Source organism: Mauremys mutica, chromosome 1, assembly GCF_020497125.1.
Source record: "Mauremys mutica isolate MM-2020 ecotype Southern chromosome 1, ASM2049712v1, whole genome shotgun sequence".
Lineage (NCBI taxonomy): Eukaryota > Metazoa > Chordata > Testudines > Geoemydidae > Mauremys > Mauremys mutica.
The window spans coordinates 358,256,401-358,274,089 of NC_059072.1; the positions used below are offsets into that span (position 1 = coordinate 358,256,401).

Sequence of the window (17,689 nt, forward strand, 5' to 3'; positions counted from 1 at the left end):
AGCCAGCTGTGTGTGAGTTAATGCACAGGGACTCTCACCTCCGCCTAGGGGCCTCTCGCCTGACTTTCTGATGGAAAGCATGGAGGTGCTAGGGCTCCTCACTGTAATAATGGTATGAATTTTTCAACATGGGCAAGACGTCTTTTCTCTTGACTTCATCCGAAATGTTAGCTGAACCTTTATGGCTGAAACTTTCAAAAAACAATTCACCCGGAAGCAGACACCCAGTGTGAGAAATTTCAGTCCAAACAGTTAAAGTTTGGCAAATTTATAACCAACTGAAAATGAAGTCTCCTAATTGAAGGTGTCAGACAGCCTTAACTAGCCACCAGCACCATCTACAATGGCCAATCCATTTGTGAATCCCATTCAGCTATGCTCTCTGCGCCAATAAAGTCTGTGGCAAGGAGTTCCACAGGCCAAATATGGATTATATAAACAAGTTTCTTTTCTCAGTGTTATATGTTCAGATGTGCAATGTAATTGAATGTTCCCTTGTTCATGTGTTATGAGCCAGAATAAATACAAATGCCTCATCTACTTTCTTTATCAATAGATTCATAGGGTTTAAGATCAGAAGGGACAATTAGATCATCCTGTCTGACCACCTGTATAACACAAGCCATTACTTTTAACCCAGTTACTCTTGTATTGAGCACCATACCTTGTGTTTGGCTAAGACCTGGTCTACACTAAGATTTTACATTGTACATGTAGATGTAGACAGGGTGAGATGGGACCTGCAAGGGTCAGCTAGTCTAACCCCCTGCCAAGATGCAGGGTTTGTTGTGTCTAAACCATCCAGGACAGACGGCTCCAGCCTCCTTTGGAAAACCTCCAGTGAAGGACCTTCCACAACTTGCCTAGGTGACTGTTGCAATGTCCTCCTGTTCCTACGGTTAGGAAGTTTTTCCTGAGATTTCATTGAAATCTGCTCTGCTGGAGTTTGATCCCATTGCCTCTTGTCCTAACCTTTGTGGCAAGAGAGAACAACTTTTCTCCATTTTTTAATGGCAACCTTTCAAGTGTCTGAAGTCCACTATCATGTCCCTCCTTAATCTCCTCTTTCCCAAACTAAATATACCCAGTTCCTTCAGCCTTTCCTCTTTGGTTTGCATTTCATCCCTTGGATCATCTTTGTCGCTCACCTCTGGATCCTTTCCGGTTTCTCTACAGAGCGGTGACCAGAATTGCACACAGCACTCCTCATAATGCTTCTTTCCAAATGCAGAACAAAAATAGTTCTTGAACACATCTACCTTTTCCGCAACATTAGCAACTTTCCTTTCTCCCTCTAGGGATTGGCCTTTACCTTTCCTAGGATTTCTTTTGTTCTTAAAATACTTAACTCCTTTTTGTTCTCCTTAGCCCTGCAAAGCATGGATTTCCCTGATGTCTTTAACGTCCTGCATCAATTTTCATAACTTCCAGCTAGTATTGCTTACTAGCTATTTTCCCTTATTCCCATTTGTTATATGTTGCTTTTCCCCCCTTAATTGCTGCCTTCACTTTGCTACTGAACTGGGTTTTTAACCAAAGTTCTCCACTTTCTTGATTGTGGATTCGTGGCTTTTTAGGTCTCTCATAAACTCTTCTTAAAGAACTCTCGAGTTCCATTCCCATTTTTCTGTCTACGTTTTTCCTCCCACTCATAATTTGTCTCAGCTTTGGGGAATTAGCCCTTTGGAAGGGTATCTGTAGATCGCTACTACTGGTTGGGAGCTGTTCTCTGTTTGTCCATTTCAATGTAATTGGTTCCTTTCTTTTATTTTGTTCTCCTCTATCCTGTGCTCCCTTATTTGTCTCTTCTCTACACTAAAGAGTCCCAGACTTTTCAGTCTGTCGCATATTCCAGACCCCCCTCTCTATCAGTGTTATAGAGGGCAGACAATTTATGAGTTTACGCTGCATAAGTTTTATAAAGGGTAAAACGGATTTATTTGGGTTTAGACCCCATTGGGAGTTGGGCATCTGAGTGTTAAAGACAGGAACATTTCTGTGAGCTGCTCTCAGGTAAACCTGCAGCTTTGGGGCAAGTAATTCAGACCCTGGGTCTTTGTTGGAGCAGACGGGTGTGTCTGGCTCAGCAAAACAGGGTGTTGGGGTCCTGAGCTGGCAGGGAAAGCAGGGGTAGAAGTAGTCGGCACATCGGGTGGCAGCTCTCAAGAGGGTTTCTGTGATCCAACCCTTCACAGTAAGGGTGAAAAGTTTGCTCAGGGTGCACTGCTGAGACCGAACACTTGGCTGCTGATTTTGAGCAGCCAGATACCAAGGCTGTTAGAGGGGCACAATGGGGGGCAAGTCGAATCAGGGAGGCTTTCTGTTTTTAAAATGAGAACGAGTAATGTTTGTTGCTATGCTTGGGATTGTAATGCAGAATGAAGTCCAGTTTTGGTAGGTGGGAAGCAGTTGTGATTGTTCAGGCCCAGGGTTCAATGTAAGGAAATGATACAACTGCCTGCTGCTTTGCTGCTGCCATCTGCTATCATAACTTCAGCGGAAACAAATCAAGACTGATTAATAGTCAAATAACTTTGCTTTTATTGCCAAAAAACCCACCACACCATGCACACACACACAGCTGAGCGTAAGTCCAGTTTTCATTTGAAAAGGTGTCTGTGGAGGTGGAGTGAACAGTAAAGTGAGAAGTCCCAGAAATCGGAAAGGAATGTGCGGGTGGAGTTTGGGAAGGACATGGGAAAGTGTTGTGAATGTGCTGAAGGGGAGGGCGGGCACCCATCTGCTCAGATTGGAGAGCAGGAGGGACTGCAGCATGGTGGTTTGCCACTCCCAAACTTTTATCAGCATCCCCATTGCATCTCTACTGTATGCCTCATTTTTTTTTCTTTCCTAATTGTCACTTTCCCTCCACTGCCTGCATTCTGTCTTGTCTGCATCAGATTACTGCAGCACCTCCCGGAACATATCTTCCTTGCTCCGTCTTGGGCACTTTCTTATCCGGCGGAGACACTCGGCTGGAGTGGAGGGGCTGCCTCCTTTCAAGGACATATCTGGTGAAGCACAAGTAACAATAAACAGAAGCATTATTGTTAAGTACACGGGCAGCATTGAAACGCTACATTAAAATATACTGCTGGTAACACTCCTATCACTTTCCTGCTGACCCTTGACAAGCACACATGCCGATGAACACTACAAGCATGGTGAGTGTTCTCAGGGGCGGGGGACGTTGTGCGTGGGAGAAAAGCAGTGTGAAAGGGGTCGCGGGGCACTTCTCAGGGGACAACACTCTAAAGTTTCCCACGCTTTTCCACAGATGGGGGACATTGTGGCAGATATCTCTCTCCTGAGGGTAAACAAGGAAGCAAAGGTGCATCTACTACATGCTTGCAGTTTCCGCCCCGGTCCCTATGCTGCTCGCCTGTGTGCTGCTTTGGTCTTTCACCAAGTAATTGCAGAATGGCACGAGAAAGGCTCCCTCAATGGGGGAAGGAACAAAGAAACTCTGCAAGGAACCTCCAGCAGAGGATTGCAGAGTACCTGCAGGAACGTTTCCCAGAGGTCTCTCTGGAGGATTCCAGTGAAATCTCGGTGTGCATCAACACCCCATTCTGCCATACGGCCTAGCTGCACGGGTAAATGCCCAGCACACACAAACACAGCCAGCCTTGTACATTTCTCTGTCCTCCACCCACCTCTGCACTTCACAGAGCAAAACCACTTACCGGGGGTCTCCTCCCCTGCTTCTGGCTCACCTGACTGTGACTGCCGAGACTGGCTGGACACCTCCAGAGTGGAGAACAGCTCCTGACTGGACGCAGCACTGGGCAACCCCATCATGGGCACCACATCTTCCAATGTCTCCAGCTCTTCATCAGTGACTTCCTCCTCTGGGTTATGTCCAGATTCCGTCAGCTCCAGCCCACTGAAGTATCCACGGGGCTTTTGGTGGTGGAAATGGGGTCGCAGCCAACTCCTTATAAAAATGGCAGGTCTGGGGCGCAGCACCAGAGTCACCTTTTCCCTCCCTTGCCTTCTGGTACTCATGCCTCAGCTCTTTCCCCTTTGCTCTGCACTGCAGCTTGTCCCAATCATAGCCCTTTTCCCGCAAGCTGCAAGAAATCTGCCCAGAGGTATTGAAATTCCTACAGCTGGAGCACAGCTGGGACTCCTCAGCCTCCTCTCCCCAAATACTGAGCAGATCCAGCAGTTCCACAGTGGTCCAAGCAGGAGACCATTTGCTGCATGGAGCCACCATGGCCACCTGGGAAGATGTGATGTGAACACTCCACGCCGAGCAAACAGGAAGGGGAATTTCAAAATTCCTGGGCCTTTAAAGGGGGAAGAGTTGAAAGTCCTGACCACAGTGATTAAGATGGGCATTGTGGGGTGCCTTCTAGACACCAGTTAAAATGATGAAATCAAGTACGATGTCTACCCTGGCAATTCGGCAACAAAACTTTTGCATAAAAAGCTATTAACATTTTCTCTCCACCCAGGTGTTTGTCCTGCGACCATCACCCAAGACCCTGGACACATACAGGAAATCAGGGGAACGTATGGTACATGCAGGAGATGCTGTTCTGCCTCAACGTTGGACACCGTCTCCCCTACTCCATGCCAGATTCCAACTCAAGCGATTTCACTAACCCCTCTACCTTCATCCTGCTGGGTATTCCTGGCCTGGAGGCAGCCCATATCTGGATCTCCATCCCCTTCTGCACCATGTATGCCATAGCCATCTTGGGGAACTTCACCATCTTGTTCGTCGTAAAGACAGAGCCGAGCCTCCATGTGCCCATGTACTATTTCCTCTGCATGCTGGCCATCACCGACCTGGTCCTGTCTACATCCATCGTACCCAAAATGCTGAGTATCTTCTGGTTCTATTCCAGGGAGATCAATTTCAGTGCCTGCCTCACCCAGATGTACTTCATTCTCAGCTTCACTGCAATGCAGTCTGGGATCCTCGTGGCCATGGCTTTTGATCGCTACGTGGCCATCTGCGATCCCCTGAGACATTCCACCATCCTGACAAACCCCATGGTGGCCAAAATTGGCCTGGCTCTGGTGCTGCGCGGCATCATGCTCATACTGCCCTATCCCTTCCTGGCAAGGAGGTGGCCATATTGCAGAACCAACATCATTCCCCACACGTACTGCGAGCACATAGCTGTGGTGAAGCTGGCTTGCGCCGACATCAGTGTCAGTAGTTACTACAGCCTCTCTGTGGCATTTTTGGTGACCACTCTGGATGTGTTTTTTATCACCATGTCCTATACCGAGATCCTCAGGGCCATCTTCAGCCTCCCAACAAAGGACGCCCGGCTCAAGACTTTTGGGACCTGTGGCTCCCACCTCTGTGTCATCTTAGCCTTTTACATACCACATCTCTTCGCAGCCCTCACACAACGATTTGGGCAAAACATGGCCCTGCATTTGCGCGTTCTCATTGCCAACGTGTACCTCCTGGTGCCCCCCATCTTAAACCCCTTCATCTATGGGGTGAGGACCCAACAGATTCAGGATAGGCTTCTCCAGCTCTTTAATCATAAATGGACCTAAAGTTTTCTTTTGGTTCTCTGGATCTCAGACTGAGCTCCATGCAGAGCTGGCTGGTGACACGGCACTGAGCCCTTTTCCCTGAATCACTGACTGGCCAGTAAAAGAGACTTTTAATCCTTTCCTGAAGTTACTGTGGTTTTCAGCGTCACAAATTGGGGAATCTGCCTATGTACAACTCACAGGGTTGCCCCCTTTCTAATTGCTGGTAACTGGAAGCCTCAGGCCCCACCTCTCTGCCCTGCCTCTTCCCCCAGGTTCTGCCCCTGCTCTGCCTCTTCCCCTCAAAGCCCCTCCCCTCACTCGCTCCTCTCCTCCCCACCCCCTGTCAAACTCTGGATCATCCCTGTGACACTCTGCACCCCAAAGCACCCATATTTACCATGGCGATTTAATTATGATATGTTTTGTACAGAGTATGCCCTGTGAGGTATCCTTCTAAAAGTCTTAATCTGCTAAACATTGATATCCCCTGGAGTTGTATGCACTCTCATTGTATGTGAAGCCATGAAATCCTGCTATGTGTGAGTTACTAAAGTGTGATGTGAGGCTGGAAACACCCAAAACCAGCCTTTCAGGTATGTCAAAGGAGTAGCCAGACAGTGTTAATTGCTGTCATGAACACTCATCCAGGGAAGAAGCCACTAGCTCAGGATTCTGTATAAGGAAGCCTCCTCATTGGGAGTATGGAGACAATGGAGAATGTTTGGCCAATGCGGGAAGATCCCTCCAGGTCATATGCACAGACTTTCCAGCAAGTTGGAAGAAACTATAAAAGATGGGAAGTGACATCATCACTTGTCTTCATTCCCCCACAACTGCATAGCAGATGCAGCCTGCGCCTCAAGAATCTGTAAACTTGTTTGTATCATCAGTTAAGGCGAGATATTGATGATTCAAATCCTATCTAGGCTGTACAAGTCTTAGGTTGCAAGTTTGTTTGATTTCCAAGGTAACCTGCTTTGATCTGTTTGTTATCTCTTATAATCACTTAACGTCTGTAGTTAATAAACCTGATTTATGTTTTATCTTAACCAGCGCATTTTTGAGTGAAGTGTTTGGGAATCTTAGCTCTGTTAGCAAAGGCTGGTGCAGATCTTCCCCTCATCAAGGGGGGAGCAGGCTAATTAATGAGTTTACGCTGTACAGATCGCTGTGCAGTGCAAGATGGTCTAATTCTGGGTTTATGCTCCAGTGGGGATGCAAGTCTGAGGAGCTGGAAAACTGGCTGGTGCCTCCATTGTTGGTCCATGAGTGGCTTAGGTAAAGCACTCAGGTAACTTAGCTGGGTGTGTGGCACCACCTGCTGTCGTGTTAGGTGATAACAGGGCCTGGAGGGGCTGGCTGTGTGTCACCAGGAGAGCAGGGGGAGATGCCAACCCAGCTGAATGGTTTGGGGGCACAGCGGTTCCAATAGCTTCCAGGCTGCACCCTGGGGTTACATCCCGTCAAAATCTCCACCTCCTACTCAGCCTCCCAAGCTGGGCTCCCTCTGCTCCAAGGCTGGGACAGGAGCTGCTGCAGCCTGACAGGGAGCCTGTCTGCAGGCAGAAGGTGGCCCCGATTAATGACCCAATGCCTCCCTCCACCCTGAAGTAAACCGACATCTTTATACCATACACTAGATATGTATAGAGTTCTTAAGTCAGTTTCATGGTAGAGATGGTGAGCTTTAGAGTTGCAAAGAGTTCTTTCAGAATTAATCCTTAGGTTGCAGTCCAATGTCCAATATCAGGTGTTGTCAGAAGTTTGTTGTCAGAGTGCTACCGGTGTGGTGCTCTGCTTTCTCCTTGTTGATATCACTCGGCTGTGTGCGTGTTTTCCCTCTGTGTGCTGACCCAGCTCTGCAGATAGCTGACACAGCAGACCCGATGAGACCCCCCAATAACCACAGAGTCTAGAAAGGTACGAAATCACGTCGATCAGGTTTATTGCGATCTCAGACACAGATTGCAGTTCCCCGTAGAGTACTTAGTCTACCGGGCATACTACTACTATGTGCCTCTTGGCAATGGATCCGGCTCAGTCAGTGGCAGGACTTTCCACTGCCCCCTAGGCCGGTCAAAGACACCGCCCCAGGGATGCATTCTTATACACAGATACAAACAAGTTACACATCACACCTGACGTATGAGTTACAACCCCTCTACGTAGCAAGGTACAACCCCTCTACGTATTAAGGTGCCGCCTCTCACCTTGTACATGTTGGTTCGATCAAAACAACTCTATCCATCATAGTACCCTTTTGCCCCTGTCATTGGGATGGGCCAGCCTGTTCTTTGTTATCTGTGTGGAATGTGCAAGTATGTGAATGTTCTGATCTCTGGTGTCCAGTACCTTTTAGGTCCGTATCTTCTTGCAGCATCAGCCCTTTCCTTGCCAGCTTCTGTGAGCAGGGCCTGACTCTGGCTCACAGCTTAACTTTGCTTTATGTTAGCAAAGTCTTGACCATTACTTTAGTTCAGGCCTCAGGCCTCATACCAGGCCTCTGATACCAAGGTTTATGTCTTAGGGCCTCCTCTTACTACATCAGGGTGATCCAGAATGGAACTGGAGACCTCAGTCTTGTGACTTGAGCTTCCCCTGAGGAAGCTTAAGCAGATTTGAGATGATAGGATCAGGGCCCAAGTACTCTTTTATAGACCACTGGCAGGCTATGATAATGAAGAATAGTTGCTTTGAAGTAGAATTACCTAGTTCCTATGTATACACAGGTAACTCTTCCATTCATCAGCATAAGATAATTATCCATAAAGCAATTCATAGGTTATTTACAACAAAGGTCAGAGAGTACAGACAATGAAGTTATTGCACCCAAGTTTAATTTAAATATTAATATTTTCTTTTGATCTTTGAGTCAACCGACATACCAACAGATAGGAATCATCTGTTTACATGGTTAACATCTAACAAGATATAAGTAAACACATAAAATTAGTATTACCTCTAACTCTCTAACAATACAGGTTTGCATTTCAAAGCTCTATTCCACTTCCCGTTTATATTGCTATTTATGAGGAATAACCCTAATTACCATTTATAAACTTCTCTAATATGTCTTTAAAGGTTGAATTTGGGTCAATTAGCCTTCTAGTTGCATAACCCTTTCTGACCGTCTGTCACACCTATAAACTCATGTTTGATTGTATGAACCATCTGTGTCCTTATGTCTTTGGCACTTGGCGTGCAGGGCCCTTCTCCCAGAGGGAGGTGCTAGAATAGAAGCTGCACCCCAAGAGTGGGCCTATAAAACCAGACTTAGAGTAGGGCCTGAACCCTGCTCCAACTCAAAAACACCTGGGTTCAGTGTGTGGGACCAAAACACAGCTGCCTGGCAGGTGTCCGGGTGCAGGAACTTGAGTGGGGCTGTGACAGCAAACCTGGAGCAGGTGCACTGATGCTAGAGGACTGGGAGTGGACCGGGAGTGGAGCTGGGCGATCCCAAACCTGCAGGGAGGTGTCCACAAGATGTTCTCTTCACCCTAATGTGGCCCACTCTCCTCTGCCCTCAGTGTTTCCCAGGGTGCTTCAATTCCCAGACTGATCCAGCCAGAATCCCTGAAGGAAACGTTTCCTGAACCAGGCAGTGCTGGTTTGGGGTGAGGGAGAGGATTTGGGGTCAGGGAGAGGATTTGTCTCTCCCTTGGAAAGTGCTTCCCAGAATGGAAAAGGTAGGGAGTCCCTGTTCTACTGGATATCATCCCATCTCTCTCTCTCACTCTCTCCATCCATTTTGGTTCCTTTTCTCTCCTTTCCTTTCTAACTTCCGACACACACACATGCGCCTCCCTCTCTCTGCCACTTCTAATGTGCATCCCACCCTAGGTGCCAGTTACAAACACTCAAGGGTCTGTTATTCCGTCCACTTCAGTGGCAAGTGCAGGTGTAGCACTGTGAACCGCTGCCGCTGAGCGCTGATCTGGCTGGGCAAGAAGCCGGGCGCATTAGTCTGGTTATTAATCCAGGTAAAACTAAGTCCCTGGCCATAACCATCAAGCAGCCTGCAACTGCAAAGCAACCAGCTCAGTATTAATCTGTCTAGAGGGATTGCTGGGCAGATGGTAGCTACATAGACAGGGCTGGAGGCTGCTTGAAAGATGTGGGTGCTCTGTTCATACAGTGCTGCCCTTGGGGGGATGTCATGGCTGAATGAGGCTACCAAGCTGCAGCTCTATAGAACAATGGGGAAAGAAAACTGTGGGAGGCTGAGGAACTCTGGGCTGATGTTTTCAATGCTCATGGTCCCCAGCAGCTTCTCCGTATTGAGATCAGCAGCACAAGATCAGGAGTGAGGATATATTGAACCCACAACCGCTCCCATCAGCACTGTGTCAGTTTTTGGCAGCTTTCTTGCTGAGGACACATTGCTAGAGTGAAAGACCTTCCCAAAGATCAATCCGGGAGGTACTCGGTTTGCATTCCTTTGGGATTTGCCATGAAGATGATGATGATGCCTGATGGGATGAACGACTCCCGAGATACTGTAGTAAAAGGTCTGTTGATCCAGTGATGTGTGTGAGGCTGAGGTCTGACAAACAAGAAGTGCAGGTGACACTCACTGAAGAAGGAAAGTGAGAGGGACATTTTCAGGGGGTCACATATTGCATATGTGATGGGTAGTGGGGAAAACACTCTTTCAATTGCCTTTGCTCTGTAGCTTGGCTTCCTTTTCTCCTGTGGTACATACCGGGACATAGTCTTTTTCAGGACACGATGTATGTCCTTGATAAAAAATACAAAATTAGATCTCAGAGAGCTCTGGTTTGATAGATATTTTGCTGTGACAAGCTGTACCCCAAAACAACAACCTTGTACCCCCATATTCACCGCTTTTACATAGTTGCCATGTGAGGTGTTAATGGAAAAGCTGCAGTTTGCTGAATATGATTATCCTATTTGTATACGTGTCTCATTTTTCTATCTGAAGTTATGAATATTGACTATGTACCTGTATTTCAAATGTGTTTGTTCCTGTAGTAACTTCCACAAGGTAGTTTACATCCAGTCGAGCCAGCACACTGTGAATGGACTATTCAAGTTGATGGCCTATCAATGAGCACAATGGGCCATGGGAGAAGCTTATCCCCACCTGATGGACTTTCCTCTAGACTTTGTAGCCAGAATACAGGTGTGGCCCCTGCTATGACTCATTGAAGCACGCAAGGGCATGTGACCAGCTCATGTGACACCGGACACCATCTTGTGCCTGTACTTTTCCACTAACTGTGCTGGGGGCTTTGTTTGGGACAATGAAATTCCCTGCATCTGGCAGAAGCTTTAAAAGGGGCAAGTGACATCATCACTTGGGCTCACTCCCCCCACAACTCAACATCTCAAAACACGGCTAAAGGGAAAAGATTTTGACTGGGGAGCTGGTCCCAGGCTGGAAAGGAGAAATCCCAACTCGTGAATGGAAGATTGGTGAACTGTTTGTACCATCAGTGAGATACTGTTTGATTCACACCCTGTCTACTTCATAGAATTCAGTTTGCGATTTTGCTTTATTTCTTAGGTAATCTACTTTGATCTGTACATTTATTACTTATAATCACTTAAAATCTATCTTTCTGTAGTTAATAAATCTGTTTTATGTTTTTACCTAATACAGTGGGTTGTTTGAAATGCAAAAGGGAAATCTGCTCAAGTAGAGGGGCTGGTGCATTGTGCCCTCCACATGGAGGGAGGGACGGACTGGGTAATAAACTTACTCTGGTCAGGCTTCTGACCAAGGCAGGATGGTACAGCTCTGGGGTCCTAGACTGGAGAGCTGGGGGGGAACTGGCTGGAGCCTCTCTATTGTTGGTTCATGAGTGGCAGGTGAAAGAATTCATGTCACTCAGCCGGGTGTGTCCCTGCCTGTGAATGTTTGGGTGAGTGCAGGACCTGGAGGGGTCTGCAACTTTTCACATAATCACAGTGTAAGAGGGGATTCAGATTAGTGTGCCAAAGGGCTCAGCGGTACTCTAGTTCCAGGTTTCACAGCGGGAAATTCAGGAACAGCGAGCAGGATGAAATGCACAATTTTGTTGTTCTGAGTGAGATTTCCACTTCTTACACTGGTGTAGAGATTTTAAGTGAGATTTTAAGTGTGGTGGCTGGAGATCAGTCAAAGAGATTATCTGTTATTTTCTGTTTGCTTATTTTGGGAAAAGGACATACAGACAGGAAAGCACCAAGATGAGTGAAAACAGCAAAATGATTGTGAAATCGAAGCTATTCAGATTGCAGGCAGTAGAAAAAGAACGTAGGAGAATTTTGCAGCTAAACCCAGCAGAGGCTTCCAGAGAGGAGGCTGAGCACAGAAGGGCTATGGAACCAAAACAAGAAGAAACTGAGGAGAAAGAGAGAGCACAGAATCACCATTTGGACTTCCTGGAAAAGCAGAACCAGAACCTTCCCACTCCACTGATTCCCACCTCTCCAAAAATCCTCAAATGGGAACAGCCGTGTCCTGCATACAACAAGGAAGGGGATATTGCTGAATACTTGACTACCTTTGAGAGGCTGTGTGTGATTCATAAGATTCCTGATGACCAGAAGATGCCCACTATCGTTGCTCATTTAACTGGTAAAGCACTGGATATAGTCAATAAAATGCCAATTGATGGTGCTTTAGATTATTGTAAATTCAAAGAAATGGTTTTGAAACAATTTTAGATTAGCCCTAAAACATATAGAGTGAAAATTAGGAATCTTAAGAGGGGTGCTGGTATGTAACGTGGAATATGTAAACAAAATGAAAGATTTGATGGGAAAATGGGTAATGGGTAAAGGCGTTACATGCTTTGAAGGACTATTTCACCTTGTTTCTCAGGAGCACTTCTGAAATATATATAAAGATGATGTGAAATAGTGTCTATGGGACAAAAAGGTCAATACTGTGGATAGATGGCTTCTCTAGCTGATGATTTTGAGCAGACACACACCTCTATTGTAAATAAACTGCAGACAGAGGGGTTTACACGGGGTGGGAAGCATGGTCACATTTTACCCCATTCCTCTAATCCCCAACCCTAATCTGATGCAAAAACAAGAGAGTCCAGAAGGTGCTACCACTGTAATTCACTGATCACCTGAAGAATAAATTCCCTGTGCTCAGAGGAAGCAGGCAGCAGGTAGCCCATGTGAATGCTGAGATTCTGAGCGCACAAGCACCTCAGGCAGCTGTCAGTTATCGTACTAGGTTTGTTAAATTAGCCTCTGCACAACTAAGGATGAAGCACTGTCAGCATTAATGGCAGGGAACACCTTGCGTGGGAAGATACAGGGGCAGAAATTTCAGTGGTTAGGAGGAGTGTTGTTGCAGCGCAGGCGTGCGTGAACAAAGCTCAACAATCAATATGATTGAAAGCAAAGTCATTTATTATTTACAATGCATCATATTATATAGGCTTCTCCATATTAGCAAACGTCAGACACACCAACATTACATTGCTGCTGATTGGTTCTTTGTCTGATACACACACTTTTCACATGCATGGCCCTTTGCTTACTGGTTTCCCATTTCCCATGCAACTTATCTGATCCCAGTTAGGCCACCTGGCGTCTGTCTCCCACGGGCTAGCTCTCAACTTTCTCATAACAACTTTATCTCATCCCTCTGTTCTTGTGACCACGCTGCTGTAATTTTCCACCAAGGCAGCATAGGGAAGATGCGACCGGACATCTCCCCCCTATTCTTAAACACAAAAAAATTAAAAACATCCAATAACAGGGCTCATCTATAACCATGCAATTTATAACATACAACACCAACGACATCAACCAAAACAAAACATAAAACATCAAAATACAACAAAAACAAAAACAAAAAAAATGATATAAAATCTGCAGGATTCCCCCATTCTCTATTGCACACCAAATTGTGACAAATTTCTGTTACCAATTCATCCCTCATATGTCAGGTGATCAAACTGACACTGAGGGAGGGGGGGTCCTAGAGAAAACACAACATAAACCACAAACATTTTAACGACACCACAGCAATTCTGGCCAAAAAACACACACCACAAACAAACATAAAACATAAAACATAAATTTTAACTCCAAAAAAAATGCATGGCCCTTATTAATTTCAGGCAAAACAGGGGAATCACTTCAGCAATTAAATCATTACAATAATACAATTGCATCCTGGCTAACTTCTAAATTCAAAGCTATTCACAGCTTAAAAATTCTTACTATTAACTTCTACTTTTAAACACTAAAAAAAAATCACCGCTTATATGCCCTTAGCCTAATACAATTACAATTACATAGCACAATATACAATCTTTAACTAATACAACAAAATATTCATGGCCAAACAATTACAAACTAATTTCTTTGCCTAAAATTTATTTACAAACATTTCAAAACACCAAAAACTTTACTCTTTAGCATCTTTACAAAATTCAACTGCTATACCCTCTAGCAATCACAGAGTTAACTTTTTACTCTGCCTTAAATTACTCGCTTGTATTTCAACAACCACGTGTCTTAACTAAATCACCAGTCCAAGTATCCCCCTGAATATTTGAAATTCCCAAGTTTATTGTCTGTTGCCCGCCGCCTGGGCCCGATCCTTTGTTCCTCTTCAGCTTCTCTGTCTGTTGCCCGCCGCCTGGCCGCTTGGGCCCGATCCTTTTTTCCTTTCCAAGTTCTCTGTCTATTGCCTGCCTGCCTGGGCCCGATCCTTTTTTCCTTTTGCTAAACCATTCCTTTCATAAACACTAACTTATCCCACTATCAATTTAGCTAGGAGGGTATACTTCTTAACTAGCCCCCACCCTTCTAGTCTCTACTGCAAGCAATTATCTGTACTTTCCCACCGTGGGGGCTACATCTAATATCAAGCAATCTACAACAACCAATAATCAGCACATAACACAAAATTAACAAAAATCTAATAAGGCTAACAAAAACACTTTACATAAAAATACTTAGGGTCACATAAATTCAAAGCCATCCTCCCAAATTACCTAAATTTATGCCTAGTAACCTACAACTCCCCCCTTGAGAATACTCAGCAAACCGTCTGGCTGAGTTTTCTCAAACTTGAAAAACAACAAACAATTAAACTCTAGAAAGCTGGGGTAATTAATTCCACAATCATCCTCCCCATGAACCCGGCAGGGTTCGGTATGTGAGAGCCCTCACCCCCCAACCCAACCGGTCCACATGCTGGGGTTAGTAATGGGGGGGGGGGTAATATCATTTACAATCCAATTGGGGGGGGCAATAGATGCTAAAATTTTTATCCAAAACACAGGGCGCAGCCTGTAGAATAAATCCCAAAATCCAATTAATACCACATTTTTCAGCAGGAGTCCCAAATTTCTTCCTGCCAGTGTACAATTCTTTGTTTCTTCACCAGGGTCAATTCTCAATGTCTTTTTAGTCAGAAATTTCTGGACTTTGGAAATATCAACAACGTAAATGTTTTTTCTTCTTTTCCACCACCGTCGTGGGTCAGCTTCTACGGGGGAAATAATCAGGACGTGGGGGCTGCAGCGGACAAGGGAGAAATTAGCCAGCACGTTACCTCGTCCTTTATTGCTGCTGTTTAAAAGCACAATGGAACTAAAAAAAAAATTAGGCCAATCATCAGTAGGAAAATTCTCCTAATATGAAGGGGTCTTTTGCAATAAAAATCATGGGTCCAGGCAGTCAGTCTCCTGGTTGCAAAAATGGCAGGGCTGCTAGGATCTTTGGGCAGCTCTTCCATACCTGTGAAAGGAGACAGCTAACACATTCCATTAGTGCCTGGCAGGATTTTGCAGCTTTCATTAGCTTTTTTGGGCGGTTTTTCAGCTCTCATTAGTCTGAGCTGTGAGCAATATGTCCTTGACCGGGGCCAAAAAGAAAAAAATGAGCTGTCTTCGATTAACTCATGCTGTTCTTTTACTTTCCCTGCTTGGCTTCTTTTAAACTGTAAATCCTGTGTCAGAACACCCAGCTGTTGCTGCTCATACTGGAGAAGCACAACGGTTTTCCCGGCACTGTCCCAGGCTTAGACCAGCCAGCGTAGGACGCCTTCTCCGGGCTTCTGCCAAAACAACTTACTTGCTTGTAGGTCCAAACGACCTCCGGGGCCACGGCACGAGCCTCTGCCTGCGCCGTGCACTCCAACGTCTTCCCGTCCAGGGCTCGCTTCCAGCGGAGCACCTCCTCGTCCTGTGCCCAAAGGCCGGTCAGGAGGAGCCTCCCCAACTCCCCCTCTCTTCTTAATAAGTAAATCAGTGCAGCAGGGGAGATTCTTTCCCCCTGTCGGTTCATAATGTGCAATAAAGGCTTCTGTGTTATCTTTTCTTCAGCTGATACAGCGGTACTCACGTTAGCTGCTCTGCCCTTCCCCACCGCGGCTTATAGCCGCTCTCCTCAGGGCTCAGGTGCGCCTCTCTTTTCGGACGCCCGGGGGCTTCTCCAGCACTCCCCGTTGCGGCTCCCAGCCGCCCGCCTCTGGGCTCAGGCTCCTGGCCGTTCGCCTCTGGGCTCAGGCTCCCGACACTATCATCACTCGATACGAATCACGTCGGAATCCGGGGGCTTCTCAAGCACTCCCCGCCGCGGCTCCCAGCCGCCCGCCTCTGGGCTCAGGCTCCTGGCCGTTCGCCTCTGGGCTCAAGCTCCCGACACTATCATCATTCGATACGAATCACGTCGGAATCCGGGGGCTTCTCAAGCACTCCCCGCCGCGGCTCCCAGCCGCCCGCCTCTGGGCTCAGGCTCCTGGCCGTTCGCCTCTGGGCTCAAGCTCCCGACACTATCATCATTCGATACGAATCACGTCGGAATCCGGGGGCTTCTCAAGCACTCCCCGCCGCGGCTCCCAGCCGCCAGCCTCTGGGCTCAAGCTCCTGGCCGTTCGCCTCTGGGCTCAAGCTCCCGACACTATCATCATTCGATACGAATCACGTCGGAATCCGGGGGCTTCTCAAGCACTCCCCGCCGCGGCTCCCAGCCGCCCGCCTCTGGGCTCAGGCTCCTGGCCGTTCGCCTCTGGGCTCAGGCTCCCGACACTATCATCACTCGATACGAGTCACGTCGGATAAGCACTCCCCGCCTCTGGGCTCAGGCTCCTGGCCGTTCGCCTCTGGGCTCAGGGCTTCTCCGCCTGGGTCAGGCCACCGACACTTTCATTCGATACGAATCACGTCGGGGTCACCATTTGTTGCAGCGCAGGCGTGCGTGAACAAAGCTCAACAATCAATATGATTGAAAGCAAAGTCATTTATTATTTACAATGCATCATATTATATAGGCTTCTCCATATTAGCAAACGTCAGACACACCAACATTACATTGCTGCTGATTGGTTCTTTGTCTGATACACACACTTTTCACATGCATGGCCCTTTGCTTACTGGTTTCCCATTTCCCATGCAACTTATCTGATCCCAGTTAGGCCACCTGGCGCCTGTCTCCCACGGGCTAGCTCTCAACTTTCTCATAACAACTTTATCTCATCCCTCTGTTCTTGTGACCACGCTGCTGTAATTTTCCACCAAGGCAGCATAGGGAAGATGCGACCGGACAGAGTGTAGTGCAACAAGGTGACATACTGACAGGACAGATGGCAGAGCTTTTATTATTTGGTGGTTACAAAACCCTTTTGCCTTTGGCTAAAGTGCACATAGAAAAGGAGGGTTTGGAAGCTGTATGATCAGTGGGGGTGGTAGACGATAACTCTATTGATATGCTAATTGGCAATGATTTCTTCCATATTGCTCAGGCTGTTAAAGTGTCCGTCTGCAGCAAGAAGGAGCGTTCTGCTGGGCCCTCAGAGGGAAAGGGGAAAGTGCCAGGAACTGCTGAAGGAATGAGAGAGTCTCCTTGATTCCCCTGCAGGAGGGGGAAGCTGCATGCTTCCAGGGGTAGGAGTAGTTGAGACCAACTCCTGCCCTTCAGCTGAAGGCAGCATCGCCTCAGGGAGAAAAATGTCCATGTTGCTGCTAAGCAAGGGACAAACCCAATGCTAGGGCGCATATGGAGATGTGTTCCAGTGGGGAGCCCAGAGAAGTGTGATAGAATCATAGAAACGACTGAGGAGGTGGGTGTGGGTTCCTTTAACATTGCAGCAAGAGGTAACACCACCTCATGAAGGGAGGGAGGTGTGGAGCCTGCCACTGAGACAACTGTCCAGGCTGTTAGCTGTGAGCCCTTCCCGGCTGACCAGAGGAGAGCT

General features: G+C 46.9%; 2 protein-coding genes across 4 annotated transcripts in view; both read left to right on the top strand.

Annotated features, from left to right (window-relative positions):
* Nucleotides 1-17,689, top strand: part of LOC123374091 (olfactory receptor 52K1-like) — a 236,777-nt gene that overhangs the window by 142,286 nt on the left and 76,802 nt on the right. The gene's annotated exons all lie outside the window — the stretch shown is intronic.
* Nucleotides 4,528-5,645, top strand: LOC123374108 (olfactory receptor 52E4-like). Its single transcript, XM_045023630.1, has one exon. The coding sequence runs from the start codon at nt 4,528-4,530 to the stop codon at nt 5,524-5,526; it is 999 nt and encodes a 332-aa protein (XP_044879565.1). The 3' UTR covers nt 5,527-5,645.